This window comes from Physella acuta, unplaced genomic scaffold, assembly GCF_028476545.2.
Source record: "Physella acuta isolate Inbredline_101_S28 unplaced genomic scaffold, ASM2847654v3 ptg000653l, whole genome shotgun sequence".
NCBI classification, from domain to species: Eukaryota; Metazoa; Mollusca; class Gastropoda; family Physidae; genus Physella; species Physella acuta.
Genome location: NW_026732172.1, coordinates 172,501 through 190,557, shown reverse-complemented (window position 1 = coordinate 190,557; position 18,057 = coordinate 172,501). Strand labels below are relative to the sequence as shown.

At 40.2% G+C, this 18,057-nt stretch overlaps 2 protein-coding genes across 2 annotated transcripts in view; one reads left to right on the top strand and one right to left on the bottom strand.

Moving 5' to 3' along the window:
• The first annotated feature begins 1,032 nt into the window (after positions 1 to 1,032).
• LOC131948626 (heparan-sulfate 6-O-sulfotransferase 2-like) lies at positions 1,033 to 7,829 on the top strand. Its single transcript, XM_059310237.1, has 7 exons — positions 1,033 to 1,181; positions 2,203 to 2,331; positions 2,481 to 2,629; positions 3,016 to 3,156; positions 4,618 to 4,818; positions 5,549 to 5,727; positions 6,793 to 7,829. Exons 1-7 carry the CDS (start codon positions 1,170 to 1,172, stop codon positions 7,029 to 7,031), a joined length of 1,050 nt encoding a protein of 349 aa, XP_059166220.1. The 5' UTR covers positions 1,033 to 1,169; the 3' UTR covers positions 7,032 to 7,829.
• Positions 7,830 to 9,642: 1,813 nt separating this feature from the next.
• Positions 9,643 to 18,057, bottom strand: part of LOC131948632 (uncharacterized) — a 10,309-nt gene continuing 1,894 nt past the window's right edge. Inside the window, exons 3-7 of the mRNA XM_059310243.1 lie at positions 13,207 to 13,330; positions 12,321 to 12,443; positions 11,045 to 11,778; positions 10,795 to 10,849; positions 9,643 to 10,429 (exon numbers count right to left, since the gene is read on the bottom strand). Of these exons, the coding sequence (XP_059166226.1) occupies positions 10,002 to 10,429; positions 10,795 to 10,849; positions 11,045 to 11,778; positions 12,321 to 12,443; positions 13,207 to 13,330 (1,464 nt within the window). The 3' untranslated portion in view covers positions 9,643 to 10,001. The remainder of the gene's footprint in view (positions 10,430 to 10,794; positions 10,850 to 11,044; positions 11,779 to 12,320; positions 12,444 to 13,206; positions 13,331 to 18,057) is intronic.

Genomic DNA, 18,057 nt, shown 5'->3' with positions numbered 1-18,057 from the left:
TGGTAAACAAATGAAACCTATTTGAACAATTCAGCTTGAGGCTTACATCAGAATTGAAACAAATTTCATCAGATTTAAGCTGCATCAGCCCACACCTTTATTATCTTACGTCATAGCCACCTCAGATGTTACGTCATAGACACCTAACTAAAGTTGGCACACCAGGCTACATCTAATTGGCGTTGATTGGTTTTATAGCTGGACACGCGACTAGAGCATGCATGCGCGTACTTGCTATTTCTTTAATCTACTTCGGTCTTGCCTATAAAAAAACAACATTAAAAATATTTGACGTATTGATTTCCAGTAGTCGCCATTACATCTCAAGGTAATCAAGAGTCTAGATGTGTACCGTAAAATAGCCATCATTAAACATCGTATTTTAACGCAGTTAAATAAAAACTCGGACCATATTGATCTGCTTTTTTTTAACCTAGTTAAATTTTTAACAGAGGAAAGTATCGGTCAGGGGATGGGTGTAGGGGGGGGGGGGGGGTGGAGATTATTTCATCAGAAATCCATTGCAGGATTATTTTATTAACTAGAGACAGCCCAACTTTAAAATCATTTTTGAATTGTGGCCCATAGTCAGATAATGTTTTAGACGGTATACAAGTAACAGAAGCTACAATCTACATCAGCAAAGTTGAACTAGGAGCTACAATCTACATCAGCAAAGTTTTAATAGGAGCTACAATCTACATCAGCAAAGTTGAACTAGGAGCTAACATCTACATCAGCAAAGTTGAACTAGGAGCTAACATCTACATCAGCAAAGTTGAACTAGGAGCTAACATCTACATCAGCAAAGTTGGACTAGGAGTTAACATCTACATCAGCAAAGTTGAACTAGGAGTTAACATCTACTTCAGCAAAGTTTAGCTAGGAGCTACAATCTACATCAGCAAAGTTTTTTATTGGAGCTACCATTTACATCAGCAAATTTTTGTTAGGAGCTACAATCCACTACAGCAAAGTTGAACTAGGAGCTAAAATCTACTAAAGCAAAGTTTAGCTAGGAGTTACCATCTACATCAGCAAAGTTTAGCTAAGAGCTACCATCTACATCAGCAAAGTTTTGTTAGGAGCTACCATCGACTGCAGCAAAGTTTAGCTAGGAGCTACCATCCACCACAACCAACGTCCCAGCAGTCAAAGTTTCACCTAAGATGCAGCTGATGGTAATTGCTCTGCTTTAATTGTTTTCCACACAATAGCTTTTTAATTAGTTTATTTAATCATTATCATTATACCTGTTATTTAATCAACAATAATTTATTGTAACTTGAGCAACTGTTGCTTTCTCTAGTTCAAGCGAATATAAGTACTCTCTCCCAACCCCTACACCTAATGTTTCATTTTCTGCCCAGCCCCTAATGTTAGCTTCTCTGCCCTACACCTAATGTTGCCTTCTCTGCCCTATACCTAATGTTGCCTTCTCTGCCCAGTCCCTAATGTTGCCTTTTCTGCCCTACACTTAATGTTACCTTCTCTGCCCTACACCTAATGTTGCCTTCTCTGCCCTACACCTAATGTTGCCTTCTCTGCCCTACACCTAATGTTGCCTTCTCTGCCCTACACCTAATGTTGCCTTCTCTGCCCTACACCTAATGTTGCCTTCTCTGCCCTACACCTAATGTTGCCTTCTCTGCCCTACACCTAATGTTGCCTTCTCTGCCCTACACCTAATGTTGCCTTCTCTGCCCTACACCTAATGTTGCCTTCTCTGCCCTACACCTAATGTTGCCTTCTCTGCCCTACACCTAATGTTGCCTTCTCTGCCCTACACCTAATGTTGCCTTCTCTGCCCTACACCTAATGTTGCCTTCTCTGCCCAGTCCCTAATGTTGCCTTCTCTGCCCTACACCTAATGTTACCTTCTCTGCCCTACACCTAATGTTGCCTTCTCTGCCCTACACCTAATGTTGCCTTCTCTGCCCTACACCTAATGATGCCTTCTCTGCCCTACACCTAATGTTGCCTTCTCTGCCCTACACCTAATGTTGCCTTCTCTGCCCTACACCTAATGTTGCCTTCTCTGCCCTACACCTAATGTTGCCTTCTCTGCCCTACACCTAATGTTGCCTTCTCTGCCCTACACCTAATGTTGCCTTCTCTGCCCTACACCTAATGTTGCCTTCTCTGCCCTATACCTAATGTTGCCTTCTCTGCCCTACACCTAATTTTACCTTCTCTGTCCAGCTGACAAGATCCCACAGACGGGCCAGTTTTGGACTTGTGTTTTTCAGTAGCCTGACTTTCTTCCTACTCGGGGCAAACCGTTTCAATCGGCTCAACAAAGATTTGCACTGGACTTCAGAGGGGACAGAGGTAAATGTGTCAGGTCTCCAGTCCTACACCAATGTTTGTTAACATCCTAACCCAATCACTGCTAACTTTCTAAATCTAATCTTTGTTAACATCCTAACCCAACATCTGTTCTAACCCAAACTATGCTAACTACATGCTTGTTGTAACAGTCTGGTGTCAACATCAATGGAAATGACGTCATCGTAGCGCTTCACATCCCTAGAACAGGCATGAGTATAGTCTCTAACCACATCATCACAGCCAGCAGCATACCCTGCACCTGCAGGGGCAACATGACCAAGTGCAGGTGTCTGAACAGGTGAGTCGCTGACCTTGATCACGTGATGTGAGTTTTACTCAACCAAAGTGTCAATAATGTGAGTATTGCGACGTGAAGTGATAGCCCTAACTCATGCTAACTGACTCTACTTCCGGTTTCTCATATTGTGAGAACAACACATTTTGTTGGTGTGACTGTGGGACAGTGAGACGTTATCATATTTTAGCGCAGTCATGTAACATTGTGTATTGTATGTGTCGTCAGGACATTTGAAATGTTGTATGAAGTCATGGGAACTATAGTTTGGTGTTGCATTACCACATGTACACAATGATCTGTTAGAAAAGTGTAGACATTGATTTGTGTGTACACAATGATGTGCTTAAAGTCACGCCCCCACTGACGTGTTCCCATGACGTCACCAGGCAGGGAGACCACTGGTTCTTCCACTCCTACAACAGCACGGGTTATGTGTGCGGGCAGACAACCGACTTCACCACGCTGACTAGCTGTGACGTCGACCACTGGTACAAAACAAGTGGACATGATAGCCGTCCGTACCGCAGGTCAGTGGCTGACCCTGTCTTAAAATAGGTAGAAGATCTCATTCTCTTGATTCTATCAAATTTTAAATTATTTTTGGTGAACGGAAGTATTACTTTATCTATTTAGTTCTACCTGTACAGGTATCAGGTACCACATATTTACTTCTACCTGTACAGGTACCATATATTTACTTATACCAGTACAGGTACCACATATTTACTTATACCATTACAGATACCACATATTTATTTTCAACTGTACAGGTACCACATATTTACCTCCACCAGTACAGGTACCACATATTTACTTATACCATTACAGATACCACATATTTATTTTCAACTGTACAGGTACCACATATTTACCTCCACCTGTACAGGTACCACATATTTACTTCCAACTGTACAGGTACCATATATTTACTTATACCAGTACAGGTACCACATATTTACTTATACCAGTACAGGTACCACATATTTACTTTCACCTGTACAGGTACCACATATTTACTTCCACCAGTACAGGTACCACATATTTACTTATACCATTACAGATACCACATATTTATTTTCAACTGTACAGGTACCACATATTTACCTCCACCAGTACAGGTACCACATATTTACTTATACCATTACAGATACCACATATTTATTTTCAACTGTACAGGTACCACATATTTACCTCCACCTGTACAGGTACCACATATTTACTTCCAACTGTACAGGTACCATATATTTACTTATACCAGTACAGGTACCACATATTTACTTATACCAGTACAGGTACCACATATTTACTTTCACCTGTACAGGTACCACATATTTACTTCCACCAGTACAGGTACCACATATTTACTTATACCATTACAGATACCACATATTTATTTTCAACTGTACAGGTACCACATATTTACTTCCACCAGTACAGGTACCACATATTTACTTATACCATTACAGATACCACATATTTATTTTCAACTGTACAGGTACCACATATTTACCTCCACCAGTACAGGTACCACATATTTACTTATACCATTACAGATACCACATATTTATTTTCAACTGTACAGGTACCATATATTTACTTATACCAGTACAGGTACCACATATTTACTTATACCAGTACAGGTACCACATATTTACTTTCACCTGTACAGGTACCACATATTTACTTCCACCAGTACAGGTACCACATATTTACTTATACCATTACAGATACCACATATTTATTTTCAACTGTACAGGTACCACATATTTACCTCCACCAGTACAGGTACCACATATTTACTTATACCATTACAGATACCACATATTTATTTTCAACTGTACAGGTACCACATATTTACCTCCACCAGTACAGGTACCACATATTTACTTATACCATTACAGATACCACATATTTACCTCCACCTGTACAGGTACCACATATTTACTTCCACCTGTACAGGTACCACATATTTACTTCTACCTGTACAGGTACCACATGTTCACCATACTTCGAGAACCGTTGACCAGGTACATCAGCGAGTGGATGTTCACACGGAATGAGGACACCTTCTTTAAGAACGAGCCTCGAATCTTCCGGAACACGAGCCTGGAGCTGCAGAAGAAAGGACTTGCCTGTTGGGTTGGCATCAAGCTATCGTCCTTGACATTCTTAGATTTTCTTAACTGCAGGTAACAACATCACTTTGTTATCTCAGGTAACAACATCACTTTGTTATCTCAGGTAACAACATCACTTTGTTATCTCAGGTAACAACATCACTTTGTTATCTCAGGTAACAACATCACTTTGTTATCTCAGGTAACAACATCACTTTGTTATCTCAGGTAACAACATCACTTTGTTATCTCAGGTAACAACATCACTTTGTTATCTCAGGTAACAACAGCACTTTGTTATCTCAGGTAACAACAGCACTTTGTTATCTCAGGTAACAACAGCACTTTGTTATCTCAGGTAACAACATCACTTTGTTATCTCAGGTAACAACATCACTTTGTTATCTCAGGTAACAACATCACTTTGTTATCTCAGGTAACAACAGCACTTTGTTATCTCAGGTAACAACATCACTTTGTTATCTCAGGTAACAACATCACTTTGTTATCTCAGGTAACAACAGCACTTTATTATCTCAGGTAACAACAGCACTTTGTTATCTCAGGTAACAACAGCACTTTGTTATCTCAGGTAACAACATCACTTTGTTATCTCAGGTAACGACGGACTAGTAGTTCTTTTAAATAATCTGCGCTCTCAAGTATTTTTGTAAACCAGTATTTGATTAGAATTATTATTTTTATATTTTCTAAAAATCGTACGGTCAGAAAATTCAACTTCACACTTATTATTTTCGGTTGTCAGTCTGTTAACATTCTCTTACTTTCACCCCCCCCCCAGGGACAACCCAGCCAACAACCGACAGACGAGGATGCTGGCCAACCTAACCATGGTTGACGCCTTAGGTTTTTCTGGAGACGCCTATGACGAGGCGCTGTTGGAGAGCGCCAAAAGAAATCTGCAACGATTGGCCGTCTTTGGTATACTCAGTCGCATCGAGGACACGATGGAGCTTTTAGGTAGCACGCTTTTAGTTGTGGTACTTTTAGGTAGCTCGCTTTTAGATGTGGTACTTTTAGGTAGCACGCTTTTAGTTGTGGTACTTTTAGGTAGCTCGCTTTTAGATGTGGTACTTTTAGGTAGCACGCTTTTAGTTGTGGTACTTTTAGGTAGCACGCTTTTAGTTGTGGTACTTTTAGGTAGCACGCTTTTAGTTGTGGTACTTTTAGGTAGCACGCTTTTAGTTGTGGTACTTGTAGGTAGCTCGCTTTTAGATGTGGTACTTTTAGGTAGCACGCTTTTAGATGTGGTACTTTTAGGTAGCACGCTTTTAGTTGTGGTACTTTAAGGTAGCACGCTTTTAGTTGTGGTACTTTTAGGTAGCACGCTTTTAGTTGTGGTACTTTTAGGTAGCACGCTTTTAGATGTGGTACTTTTAGGTAGCACGCTTTTAGATGTGGTACTTTTAGGTAGCACGCTCTTAGTTGTGGTACTTTTAGGTAGCACGCTTTTAGTTGTGGTGCTTTTAGGTAGCACGCTTTTAGATGTGGTACTTTTAGGTAGCACGCTTTTAGTTGTGGTACTTTTAGGTAGCACGCTTTTAGTTGTGGTACTTTTAGGTAGCACGCTTTTAGATGTGGTACTTTTAGGTAGCACGCTTTTAGATGTGGTACTTTTAGGTAGCACGCTCTTAGTTGTGGTACTTTTAGGTAGCACGCTTTTAATAGTGGTGCTTTTAGGTAGCACGCTTTAGTTGTAATGCTTTTAGGTAGCACGCTTTTAGTTGTGGTGCTTTTAGGTAGCACGCTTTTAGATGTGGTACTTTTAGGTAGCACGCTTTTAGTTGTGGTACTTTTAGGTATCACAGCTTTATTTAAAGAACTTTAATGTTAGGATTGTTTGACATCGATTGTTTTAGTAACAGATAAATGGTGCATACAATCATTCACACAACAACATGCATGATAAAAAAAGACTACAACGTGGATCGTATTTCATTCAATCTAAATGTACTTCCCCCTGAATTTTAAACCTAAACCAGATGCACTCTGCTTATTATTAACTCGTCTTTCTGTCGTCATCAGAGGCGGAGCTTGGCCTCCACTTCCTGTCGCCCATCCATGTACCCAACGCTATGAGTCGGGCCGACACGCCTTCACACCTGCGAGCCAAGATGGCCGCCGTCAACAGTCTCGACATGCGACTTTATAACTTCGCTGTGGAGCTCTTCAACACAAGGATTCATCAGCTGCGTTATAGCAGGAAGTCACTCAGGCGTAACGCTGGTACATCTGTGAGGCATGACGACGGGAAGGCAGAGTGAACAGTTTATCTAGAGAACACACAACTTTCTAGACAACACACGACAGCAACTTTCTAGAGAACACACAACTTTCGAGAGAACACACAACTTTCTAGAGAACACACAACTTTCTAGAGAACACACAACTTTCTAGAGAACACACAACTTTCGAGAGAACACACAACTTTCTAGAGAACACACAACTTTCTAGAGAACACACAACTTTCTAGAGAACACACAACTTTCTAGAGAACACACAACTTTCTAGAGAACACACAACTTTCTAGAGAACACACAACTTTCTAGAGAACACACAACTTTCTAGAGAACACACAACTTTCGAGAGAACACACAACTTTCTAGAGAACACACAACTTTCTAGAGAACACACAACTTTCTAGAGAACACACAACTTTCTAGAGAACACACAACTTTCTAGAGAACACACAACTTTCTAGAGAACACACAACTTTCTAGAGAACACACAACTTTCTAGAGAACACACAACTTTCGAGAGAACACACAACTTTCTAGAAAACACACAACTTTCTAGAGAACACACGACAGCAGCTTTCTAGAGAACACACGACAGCAACTTTCTAGAGAACACACGACAGCAACTTTCTAGCGAACACACGACAGCAACTTTCTTAGAACAACTAACAACGCTGGATAATTCGCTATCCCGTCCCACTGTGTGTGGACGGACACATTGCAAATAGAAGAAATGTTGGGAAGTGAAGGATGAACCAAGATTTCTAATACGTTAAAACAGGAGGAATCTTTGTGTGGTTGAGAAAGAGTGTAAGAGAGAGAGAGAGAGAGAGTGTGTGTGAGAGAGAGAGAGAGCGAGAGAGAGAGGGAGGGGGGATAGGGGGGAATGATTGAGATAGGGGGAATATTAAAGCCAATTATAAAGTTGATAAAATAATGTTTTAAATATATATATATATGATGAGACTAAACTAAATCTAAACATATCACAACCTTTACACCTAGCACTTAACATATCACAATCTTCAAACCTAACCCTAAACTAATTCTAAACATATCTCAGTCTTCAAACCTAACCCTAAACTAAATCTAAACATATCATGCCACCATGCTCCGTGATCCTACCAATCAAACACCACAAGAACAATGAATACCAGGGCTATGTGAAACTTCTAACGGAAATGTACCTGGTACAAATTACGCTGAGGTTTATTTCATACCATGTCACCAGTTTGTTTATCTAATTCTTGTTATATTGTTGCTTCCAAATAAACGTGATGAACTGATATAGGATTTCCCTTAAAAAGTGAATTGCGTTTATGTTCTGTATTATCAATTCATGCGATCCAACTGAAAGTCTATTTTATCAAAACATACAAAAGTTTCTCCACACTTTATTGAAAACAAGTATTACATTGCACAAGTTAAACTGCATGGGTATAATTCAAGATGTAACTACACACTTAGCACAGCATTCAAGTCACAACTTACACAAGAACCCATTCTCGGAAATATCCCTCATCCACACAAGGATAAAAGTATAACTCATCCACACAAGTATAAAAATATCACTCATCCACACAAGTATAAAAATATCACTCATCCACACAAGGATAAAAATATCCCTCATCCACACAAGTATAAAAATATCACTCATCCACACAAGTATAAAAATATCACTCATCCACACAAGGATAAAAATATCCCTCATCCACACAAGGATAAAAATATCACTCATCCACACAAGGATAAAAATATCACTCATCCACACAAGGATAAAAATATCCCTCATCCACACAAGGATAAAAATATCCCTCATCCACACAAGTATAAAAATATCCCTCATCCACACAAGGATAAAAGTATAACTCATCCACACAAGTATAAAAATATCACTCATCCACACAAGTATAAAAATATCCCTCATCCACACAAGTATAAAAATATCACTCATCCACACAAGTATAAAAATATCCCTCATCCACACAAGGATAAAAGTATAACTCATCCACACAAGTATAAAAATATCACTCATCCACACAAGTATAAAAATATCACTCATCCACACAAGTATAAAAATATCCCTCATCCACACAAGTATAAAAATATCACTCATCCACACAAATATAAAAATATCCCTCATCCACACAAGTATAAAAATATCACTCATCCACACAAGTATAAAAATATCACTCATCCACACAAGGATAAAAGTATAACTCATCCACACAAGTATAAAAATATCACTCATCCACACAAGTATAAAAATATCACTCATCCACACAAGTATAAAAATATCACTCATCCACACAAGTATAAAAATATCCCTCATCCACACAAGTATAAAAATATCACTCATCCACACAAGTATAAAAATATCCCTCATCCACACAAGGATAAAAATATCACTCATCCACACAAGTATAAAAATATCACTCATCCACACAAGGATAAAAATATCCCTCATCCACACAAGGATAAAAGTATAACTCATCCACACAAGTATAAAAATATCACTCATCCACACAAGTATAAAAATATCACTCATCCACACAAGTATAAAAATATCACTCATCCACACAAGTATAAAAATATCACTCATCCACACAAGTATAAAAATATCACTCATCCACACAAGTATAAAAATATCACTCATCCACACAAGTATAAAAATATCACTCATCCACACAAGTATAAAAATATCACTCATCCACACACGGATAAAAATGTCATTGAATGTGTATGACTGAGCGTCATTGGTCATATGACTACTGAAAAGACTACTAGGTTGTCCTTGACTTCTTGACCTAGACTGACCTTGACTTACTGAGCCAGATTGACCTTGGCGTACTGACCTAGACTGATCTTGATGCCTGACCTAGACTGACCTTGACTTACTGACCTAGATTGATATTGACTTACTGAGCCAGATTGACCTTGACTTACTGACCTAGATTGATCTTGATGCCTGACCTAGACTGACCTTGACCTACTGACCTAGGCTACCAGAAAACAAGAAAAACTGGAAGGCGCGTCTATCCAGACGTCTGTGCCCTTGACATTGCGCACGCTGACCCAGACCTTGTCCCCAGGGTTCATCCAGACGGCGCTGTACCCACAGCTGCTGGTCCTGTTCACGTCTGTTTTGGTCTCGCAGACGACCTTGTCCTTGCCGCCGTTGGGCCCGGGGTTAGGGGTCATTAGGACGACCAGCCAGATCTCCCCGTCCTGCCACTGTCGGTGTGACAGAGCCACGACGTAGAGGCCCTCCACAGGGGCGATGAACTCCCCAGTCTGTGGCTGGTAGTGGTCGCCCTTGTTCACCACGATGTCGGTGAAGTCTCGAATGACCGCGCGTTTGATGGGCGTAGAGAAGGACACGGACAGCTTTGCCGTGAACCCTAGGGGGCGCTTGTGGCGTTTTTCTGAAAGAGTTAACAGGCAATAAGAAAAACTTCAAGGTAAACAGTAACACAGCCAGATTGACATTACACATGTAGAACAAGACCCCAACAGGCTAAAGGAAATTATAGAGGTGTCCACAAATAAATTTGTGGGTGGGGGAAGGGGTAAGAAATATGAACTATAAAAAAAAATACAACATATTCTTAACTAATCTTTTGGACATAGACGGAGATCTTTCGACCAACATACTATTCAGCCATACTCTACTTCCCCTGATTGTCTAAGGCTACAGTTTTAGCTTGTCAAGTTTAAATCGCGTCTTATTTTTTTTACCATCCCGCCACTCATGCATAGATAAAAATAAAAGAGCAGACGACAGACGTACCTAGATTGAGGATCCTGGTGGTGATAGAGTTCTCCGTGGTTGCCATGGTGTCCAGCTGTAAATAAAAACATAGAGCTTGCTTTTGTTAGTGTTGCTACGGCTAGTGTTTATTTCTCGGTAACATTTGGTTTTTAAAACTCATGTAAATACTGTTATGATATGAAGGCTTAAAGATTTGCATCTAGACGTAACAGTTTGTCCTGAAACGTCTTTGCTGTACTTTAAGACACAACTGATCCAAAAGACTTACCCGAGAATGGATCTTCTCCACACTTTCGCTCAAGTAATAAACATCTTTCTTCCTCTCTGCCTCCATTCTCTGTAGCTTGTCCTCCATCTTTCTGACATTCTTCAACTCCCTGTCCGACCACATCTCCTCCACTTTCTTCAGCCTCACGTTCAAATCTTCAATCCCCCGACCGTTCAAGTCAAACTTTTCCTCCAAACTTTTCTTTAAGTTGAAACTTTCCTTCTCCTCCTTCTGTAGTCTGACCTCCATTTTATCCAAAACTTTTGACTTTTCTTCATCCTTCGCTTCAAGTGAACTTATTTTTTCTCCGTGAACATTTTGATCATGTGTTAATTTGTCCGCTTGAACGTTCAAATTTTTTGTTTCCACCTGAACATCTCCCAACCGGATATCGACGTCACGAAAGTAACTTTCGTTTTGAAAAGTATGTGACACGAACTCTTGCACGTGCTTCTCAAACTGACTGGCCAATCCACAGACGTTAGTATCGACTTCCTTTAGTTTGATCTGCAGGTTTGGTATGGTATCGTCTTCTTCGATATGGGTAACTCTGTTATCGATATCGTCCAGTCTATCCTTCCAGCCCTCGATACGGTTGACCTGGTCTTTGATGGCGCCGATCTCTGCCAGAATCTGTGGCACCATGGCAGACAGGATGTCCAGGTTAGAGCCGTTAGTCCGGACATGACCCTGGACCAGGTCCATCCAGTCCCTCAATGTGCCCAGTACGTTCTCTGCTCACACGGTGTAGGGGGGGGGTAAAATAATCGTTCAGGTTAAATGTCAATAGATTTAAATCTGCTATTAAAGTTTAGAGGGTATTAAATATAATCACTTCAAGTAAAGATATAAAACTTATAAAATACAATAATTAAGATTAAGTTGAAAAACGTATAAAATAATCATTAAGTTTAATTATCAAATATTATATTATATAGTCATTAATATTATACGGTGTTGTCAAAACATACAGTATATTAATTAAATGTAATTATTAAAGATTATATAGTCATTAAAATTATACAGTCAAATATACAGCGACTGTTCCATCAGTTTACACATCATTAGGGATAGAAATAATCTACCGCCCCTCTCCCCCGAACGAAATGAAATTTATACTGAAAATATATAGAAAATATATACTTTTAACAGTGTCCGCCCCCCACCCCCCCCCCCCACCCGAAAAAAGTCTACCCCCCCACCGAAATTTCAAGTGTCCCCCCCCCCGCCCCACCCCCCGGAGAAAAAAGTCTGGAAGAAACACTGGTCGACTGACCTGTCAGTGATGACGACGATTGTACCAGATGTGGTCTGTCTTCTGCTGGTAGGGCTGCCAGTGGTTGACCGGATGGTGCGACAGATTGTGCCGGTACGGTCTTTAGTTCCGGTCCTCCGGCTTCTGTTGATAGAAGCAGAAGCCAATGAGCGGCAAGTCCTACAATAGCACTGGCGACGTACATGGACGTGCATGAAGTGTTAATTAATAGATAAAATGTTAAAACTGCAAGCAATATGTCGTGTACGCCTGATCTAATTAGTTTTATTATGAAACAGACGAGGGGCTAAACGATGTGTTTAAAGGGAGGTTGAAGATGGTACAGGGCTTATGGCTGTGGTATAGGGCTTATGGCTGTGGTATAGGGCTTATGGCTGTGGTACAGCACTTATGGTAGTGGTACAGAGGCAATATCTGGTACCTGATCATCATGAGAACTCTACAACTTTGTAACAAAAAACAATTGAACTTTTGTTCGATCAACTTTTATTTGACTAACTTTTGTTGGACCATTTTTTGTTGGACCAACTTTTATTGGACCAACTTTTATTGGACCAGCTTTTGTTTGACTAACTTTTATTGGACCATTTTTTGTTGAACCAACTTTTATTGGACCAACTTTTATTGGACCAGCTTTTGTTTGACTAACTTTTATTGGACCATTTTTTGCTGAACCAACTTTTATTGGACCAACTTTTATTGGACCAGCTTTTGTTTGACTAACTTTTGTTGGACCATTTTTTGTTGGACCAACTTTTATTGGACCAACTTTTATTGGACCAGCTTTTGTTTGACTAACTTTTGTTGGACCATTTTTTGTTGGACCAACTTTTATTGGACCAAATTTTGTTGGACCAATATTTCTCATTAGACAAGGTTTACCCACGTGAGTACTCAGCTCTCCTCTCCATGACGCACGTGAGGGCACGCTCTATGGCCTGACTGACCTCCTTAAAGCTGAGACCTTGACCTCCCTCACTGGCAACAAAGGTCGTGCCCAGGGAGACAACCTGATGAAGACCGTTAGAATAAAAATGGCGGATTGTTTGTTTGTGTGTGTGTGTGTGGGGGGGGGGGGGGTGCTCTGGTTTTTTTTTTAATATTTATTTTTGTCATTCTGTGTTTGTGTGATCAAGATGACAGAATATTTAGATGAAAGAACATTTGAGGATGTAGAAACACAATGGCGGATTGTGTGGTCAGCTGTTTTTGGCTTAGTATATTTGGACTCATGGTCATTTAGAAGATTTAGAAATATGATGCTGTTTATCTCTTTAGTCACAAAATCCATAAAAGCCGCCGCATCTTTTAATAACTTGGCCGGCCAAAGGCAATGAATATTTAAGCCAGTAAAATGTTCGTGTGGTCTAACTACTAATTAGTTCCTCCCCTTCTTCCTTCAGATATTAGCGTGTAAAAACTTTCCTATCCCATTCTTGTGATTGCTAAATATATAGCTATAGTTTACAGTGTATTCTGATGCAGTGGCGTAGCCAGGATTGTCTCAAGGGGGGGGGGGGTTCCAATTTTTACCCGGGGACAAACTTTCGATTTGCACCCCCCCCCGTCAAACTTTCGATTTGCACCCCCCTTCATACTTTTTATATATATACCGAGGGGTCTATGGGGGGGGGGGGGGGGGGGGTTATGGCCCCCCTAACCCCCCCCCCTGCCTACGCCACTGTTCTGATGCTATATTTGTATTACGAATCTGCTGTCCTATTATTTATTTGATAAGATGTACCAATAAATAGAGAAATGTGTTAAATTACAAGATCTCCAACTGGCTGTCACTATTCCTAATTTGCATAGAGTTGGTCATTATCTCCCCTTTGTTTAGTAGTGTGGATGCTCTATGTTCACTCGCAATAATCTTGATTGGTGATAGCTTCCCCTTGTTTTAATATGCCCTGCAGCGTTATGCAGATTTTTGTAGTGAACATTTCGTGTGGATGTTTTTCGTATTGTTTTATCAGAGGTGAGATGAGCCACTTGCCACATCACAGTCATGTGACTACACACCATGAGACACAGTCATGTGACTACACACCATCAGACAGTCATGTGACTACACACCATCAGACAGTCCTGTGACTACACACCATCAGACACAGTCATGTGACTACACACCACTACACACCATCAGACAGTCCTGTGACTACACACCATCAGACACAGTCATGTGACTACACACAACTACACACCATCAGACAGTCCTGTGACTACACACCATCAGACACAGTCATGTGACTACACACCACTACACACCATCAGACAGTCCTGTGACTACACACCATCAGACACAGTCATGTGACTACACACCATGAGACACAGTCATGTGACTACACACCACTACACACCATCAGACACAGTCATGTGACTACACACCATGAGACACAGTCATGTGACTACACACCATGAGACACAGTCATGTGACTACACACCACTACACACCATCAGACACAGTCATGTGACTACACACCATCAGACACAGTCATGTGACTACACACCATCAGACACAGTCATGTGACTACACACCACTACACACCATCAGACACAGTCATGTGACTAAACACCATCAGACACAGTCATGTGACTAAACACCATCAGACACAGTCATGTGACTACACACCATCAGACACAGTCATGTGACTACACACCATCAGACACAGTCATGTGACTAAACACCATCAGACACAGTCATGTGACTACACACCATCAGACACAGTCATGTGACTACACACCATCAGACACAGTCATGTGACTACACACCATCAGACACAGTCATGTGACTACACACCATCAGACACAGTCATGTGACTACACACCATCAGACACAGTCATGTGACTACACACCATCAGACACAGTCATGTGACTACACACCATCAGACACAGTCATGTGACTACACACCATCAGACACAGTCATGTGACTACACACCATCAGACACAGTCATGTGACTACACACCATCAGACACAGTCATGTGACTACACACCATCAGACACAGTCATGTGACTACACACCATCAGACACAGTCATGTGACTACACACCATCAGACACAGTCATGTGACTACACACCATCAGACACAGTCATGTGACTACACACCATCAGACACAGTCATGTGACTACACACCATCAGACACAGTCATGTGACTACACACCATCAGACACAGTCATGTGACTAAACACCATCAGACACAGTCATGTGACTACACACCATCAGACACAGTCATGTGACTACACACCACTACACACCATCAGACACAGTCATGTGACTACACACCATCAGACACAGTCATGTGACTACACACCATCAGACACAGTCATGTGACTACACACCACTACACACCATCAGACACAGTCATGTGACTACACACCATCAGACACAGTCATGTGACTACACACCATCAGACACAGTCATGTGTCTACACACCATCAGACACAGTCATGTGACTAAGTTTATCTTGCCACGTGACATAATGTCTGTAAACATTCAGGTGGTTAAAAAACGAAATGTAAACCTTTTTTTTTCCTTTTACATTAATACTGCGCGTAGTGGTGCCATAATAAATTGAATGAACAAGCAGAAAGGTTATGGTAATTGTAAGAACAATTCAATAGTAATGGAGAGTAGGGCCTACACAAACTGTAATCTTTTTGAAAAATGTCACATGATAAGCCGGTCACGTGACAACATTTTGAGTAGGGTTGGGAAGAAACTAGGTCAAATTAATGTCGGATTGCAGGTGTGGGTGTGATGGTAATTTTGTTGTAAATAAAAAGGTGTTTTTGTTATGTGGTCAGTTGATTCAAAGAGAATGGTGTCAAACGTATGTGGTCAGTTGATTTAAATAGAATGGTGTCAAACGTATGTGGTCAGTTGATTTAAATAGAATGGTGTCAAACGTATGTGGTCAGTTGATTTAAAGAGAATGGTGTCAAACGTATGTGGTCAGTTGATTTAAATAGAATGGTGTCAAACGTATGTGGTCAGTTGATTTAAATAGAATGGTGTCAAACGTATGTGGTCAGTTGATTTAAATAGAATGGTGTCAAACGTATGTGGTCAGTTGATTTAAAGAGAATGGTGTCAAACGTATGTGGTCAGTTGATTTAAATAGAATGGTGTCAAACGTATGTGGTAAGTTGATTTAAATAGAATGGTGTCAAACGTATGTGGTCAGTTGATTTAAATAGAATGGTGTCAAACGTATGTGGTCAGTTGATTTAAATAGAATGGTGTCAAACGTATGTGGTCAGTTGATTTAAATAGAATGGTGTCAAACGTATGTGGTCAGTTGATTTAAAGAGAATGGTGTCAAACGTATGTGGTCAGTTGATTTAAATAGAATGGTGTCAAACGTATGTGGTCAGTTGATTTAAATAGAATGGTGTCAAACGTATGTGGTCAGTTGATTTAAATAGAATGGTGTCAAACGTATGTGGTCAGTTGATTTAAATAGAATGGTGTCAAACGTATGTGGTCAGTTGATTTAAAGAGAATGGTGTCAAACGTATGTGGTCAGTTGATTTAAATAGAATGGTGTCAAACGTATGTGGTAAGTTGATTTAAATAGAATGGTGTCAAACGTATGTGGTCAGTTGATTTAAATAGAATGGTGTCAAACGTATGTGGTCAGTTGATTTAAATAGAATGGTGTCAAACGTATGTGGTCAGTTGATTTAAATAGAATGGTGTCAAACGTATGTGGTCAGTTGATTTAAATAGAATGGTGTCAAACGTATGTGGTCAGTTGATTTAAAGAGAATGGTGTCAAACGTATGTGGTCAGTTGATTTAAATAGAATGGTGTCAAACGTATGTGGTCAGTTGATTTAAATAGAATGGTGTCAAACGTATGTGGTCAGTTGATTTAAAGAGAATGGTGTCAAACGTATGTGGTCAGTTGATTTAAATAGAATGGTGTCAAACGTATGTGGTCAGTTGATTTAAATAGAATGGTGTCAAACGTATGTGGTCAGTTGATTTAAATAGAATGGTGTCAAACGTATGTGGTCAGTTGATTTAAATAGAATGGTGTCAAACGTATGTGGTCAGTTGATTTAAATAGAATGGTGTCAAACGTATGTGGTCAGTTGGTTTAAATAGAATGGTGTCAAACGTATGTGGTCAGTTGATTTAAATAGAATGGTGTCAAACGTATGTGGTCAGTTGATTTAAATAGAATGGTGTCAAACGTATGTGGTCAGTTGATTTAAATAGAATGGTGTCAATCTTGTGTGGAAAAAAACAACAACACTTCACTAATACCTCGTCAACAAAGACGTCAACAGACTCATGCAACTATACCTCGTCAACAAAGACGTCAACAGACTCATGCAACTATACCTCGTCAACAAAGACGTCAACAGACTCATGCAACTATACCTCGTCAACAAAGACGTCAACAGACTCATGCAACTATACCTCGTCAACAAAGACGTCAACAGACTCATGCAACTATACCTCGTCAACAAAGACGTCAACAGACTCATGCAACTATACCTCGTCAACAAAGACGTCAACAGACTCATGCAACTATACCTCGTCAACAAAGACGTCAATAGACTCGTGCAACTATACCTCGTCAACAAAGACGTCAACAGACTCATGTAACTATACCTCGTCAACAAAGACGTCAACAGACTCATGCAACTGTACCTCGTCAACAAAGACGTCAACAGACTCATGCAACTATACCTCGTCAACAAAGACGTCAACAGACTCATGCAAC

Excerpts from the sequence above, each read along its gene's own strand:
- LOC131948626 (XM_059310237.1), top strand. Across the intron at positions 2,332-2,480 it reads GGACTTCAGAGGGGACAGAG|TCTGGTGTCAACATCAATGG; the intron begins GTAAATGTGTCA and ends TTGTTGTAACAG. Across the intron at positions 3,157-4,617 it reads GATAGCCGTCCGTACCGCAG|GTACCACATGTTCACCATAC; the intron begins GTCAGTGGCTGA and ends CTACCTGTACAG.